Raw genomic sequence first — 3,185 nt, 5'->3', positions numbered from 1 at the left:
CACGATTACGAGTCCGGTAGCCTAACCACTAGACCACCGACAATCTCACGATTACGAGTCCGGTAGCCTAACCACTAGACCACCGACAATCTCACGATTACGAGTCCGGTAGCCTAACCACTAGGCCACCGACACCACCCAATAATGTCGGTTCCTTTGAAGTCAGGACAGATCCTGTATAAAAATAATAGTACAGAAAAGTTTACATGGATTCTATGGCACATCAAGCAAACCACTGTTTGGGAAAAAGAAAAGAATGGTGAAGTGTGCTGACAAAATGAGTTACTTTTCACGATCCAAGAATAGAGATATCGGCGGACAATAGACACTGGGGGTCAGATTTATAGATTTTCAATTGATGACATTTTGTTCAAGATTACTGCATCTTTTATTATTCCATGCCCCCAAATTGTACAAACTTCACCTACCAAGTAGATGTATCAATTTCCATAAGGCTGAAAGCCGAGAAGTAACTCATTTTGTCAGATAAGACAAGCTGGTACAGTTCTTCATAGGTACCATCAGAAGGTCGGTTCTCAGCAGCGTCAATATTCAAGGCGTTTTTTTCTACCCAGGACAATGTCAACACAAGTAAACCATTGGCGTCTTAACCCTATCCGTACGCCACGGGGTCATTTTGTACCCCCGGGATTGTATTCTTCACATTTTAGAATACTTCTAGAGCGAAGATCTCTTCAAAACTTTCAGTATTTCTCAAAAAATCATTTTGACAGACTGCTATGCAAAGCGTACGGATCGGATTAACGAGTAAATTTTCTCTTTAGGAGGTGGTGGCACAAAGTTCCCCCCGTCGTATGGATGCGATAGTAAAACACGACGTACGGATAGGCTTAATTAAGCTAATGTCATTTCCCTTATAATCAAGAACGTTAAGATTCTCATTTTGATAACCAGTTGTGTACAGCAGAAAGCAGAGAATGGTCAAGTCTTTATAAAGCTTTGGCCTCACACAATTTAGCACACATTCCTGGGAGGCCTGAAAGCCACCAGAGAAAATGGGAATCGTTTGTTCATCTTGAAGAATCATACAAGCAGAGCAGATCGCCGCAACTGAAATTTCCTTCTTGAAGTAAAACTGTCAGCCACACACGGCTGAGTGAAACAGCGCGAGGTCTCTTTCCTGATTGGTTGCAATCTCCTCCAATGAGAAGACTGGAATCTTGAATCAAGTAAGTCGGTCCAACCAATCACCAAACACAATGAGTCCGTTCATGGGCGGAGTTTGGGCTGTAACAAAATGGTGAAATGGTACAGGTTTAACATGATTGGTTGATTGATTGAGTAGGTGTTTTACGGCACTATCGACTCAATTTTGGTCATTTAAGTGCCGATAGGTTTCACCACAACAAATCTAGGATCTTGTCATGTTTTAGTAAGAGTTTTTCGGCGCTCGCAACTGCACACGGTCGTATTCTCATCATCATGTTAAAAGGACGCTAAGTTTAACGCCCCTATCAACACTGTTTGTTTCTTGATAGGTGGATGGTTGACATCGCAGTCTCCCGGACACCAAAACAAGATTTTTGTCTTCTCAAAGAGTGTGAGAGATCCATGAGTTGACTCAACGCAGGCGCGTCTTACAAGGAACGAGAGAGGAGTCTTTTTGACGTCATAATGTCTGCCGCACAATTAAATTGGAATGTGGGCGGAGTCTCGACGGTGACGAGGCGTGGCGTTCAGGTGAACTCGTCGTGTGATTGGTTCTTGCTCCAGAACTTGAAAAAGCTGGAGAGTTTGTCCTTGACCGTGTCCGTGGGTTGCCGCTGGTTCTCGATGAATCGTCTGCGCTCACGGACGAAGGCCTTGGCGCATTTGTCCCAGGCGGACCGCTCTTCCAGGACCTGTGAGCGGGAAACAAAGCGGAGACGACATAATGAACCTCTGGTGTGGAAGTAAAGCAGAATAATATTATATGAGGCAGCATAGGGAAATCAGGGGCTCGTCAAAATAATGAAATCCGAGAAATCAGCAATTCTTGGTCAGTTAGGACATTTTTTTTTTCTTTAAAATTGTTTGGGTTTTTTTTGGCTCAACACCTTGTATGTCCATTTAAAAACACATTTCTGAGTGGATTTCATTTGTTTAAATGTTGATTTAAGTTTTAGTAGAGGGTTTTACGGCGCTCGCAACTGCACAAGGTCATATCAGCGCAAATGTTGATTTAAGTTAAAGGCACAAAAATGTAAATTTGCAGTTTCCAAGGACTCTTAAGCTATGGAAGTCACCAAACTTTGACGGCCATTTTCTCGTCAATTTCTCTTCTAAAGGATATTTTTTTCATGGAAAGCAAAGGGAAATAAATAACCTTTAAGATGATGCCAATAACTCCATATGACCAAAAAAGTGACGAGCGCCTGGGTCCACTGCGTCATGACACATTATGTCTTTGTAGCGTATTTCGTTTCGTTTGTTTCAATATTTTGTTTAGAGGTTTACGTGTTGTTGTTGTTTTGATTACTGTTGTTGATTTTAAAAAATTGTTTTGATGATGTTTGTTTTTTGTTGGGGTTTTGATTTTTTTGCAGTTTAGTTTATTTAGTTTAGTTTTGTTTGTTTTTTCTCCAGAAATCTTGACCAGCACCAAAAGTGGGCATTGCCTTACCTATAGAAGTTTGGTTTCATTGGTGCGTATATTTGTTTGGTTATAGAGAAAACTCACATTGTCTTTTAAAGAAACTGAACAAGGGGCAAAAACTTTTAACTTCGATTTTCTCAAAACAGCATTTTTCGGGATAGCCTTCTAGTTCTTAAAAGCGACCACATCATTGACCCAGATAACGACCCTGCACACCCCCCACACACACCTGAAAAGGTCCTTCCACGTCCAGTTGCGGCCGTTTGAGCGGCATCATGACCACAGGCGAGTTGTCCACCGTCTCGTTGACGCCGATGGCCGGAACCTGGTCCAGCGCGATGACCACCTCGCCGGCGAAGTCATCCGTCTTGACCATGTCTCTGTCCATTACAGACAACAACAGAACCACGCCAGACTCGGACAGGAGTTCACGCGGGACGTTTGGGCTGGAAAAAATAGATGTGAGGCATCGTGGTGAAATCAGGCGCTCGTCAAATTTTTTTTTAATGAAAGAAAATAGGCATACTACTACTACTACTACTACTACTACTACTACTATTACTACTACTACTACTACTACTACTACTAC

General features: G+C 42.3%; 1 protein-coding gene across 1 annotated transcript in view; it reads right to left on the bottom strand.

The window, feature by feature from the left end:
- Positions 1 to 1,309: 1,309 nt before the first annotated feature.
- Positions 1,310 to 3,185, bottom strand: part of LOC101849661 — a gene marked incomplete in the record, with an annotated part of 55,813 nt that continues 53,937 nt past the window's right edge. Inside the window, 2 exon segments of the mRNA XM_013090272.2 lie at positions 1,310 to 1,862; positions 2,826 to 3,042. Coding sequence (XP_012945726.1) covers positions 1,698 to 1,862; positions 2,826 to 3,042 — 382 coding nt within the window.

The sequence above is a fragment of the Aplysia californica genome, unplaced genomic scaffold (genome assembly GCF_000002075.1).
Source record: "Aplysia californica isolate F4 #8 unplaced genomic scaffold, AplCal3.0 scaffold01198, whole genome shotgun sequence".
In the NCBI taxonomy this organism is placed as follows: Eukaryota; Metazoa; Mollusca; class Gastropoda; order Aplysiida; family Aplysiidae; genus Aplysia; species Aplysia californica.
This window is presented reverse-complemented; position numbering and strand designations above follow the sequence as displayed.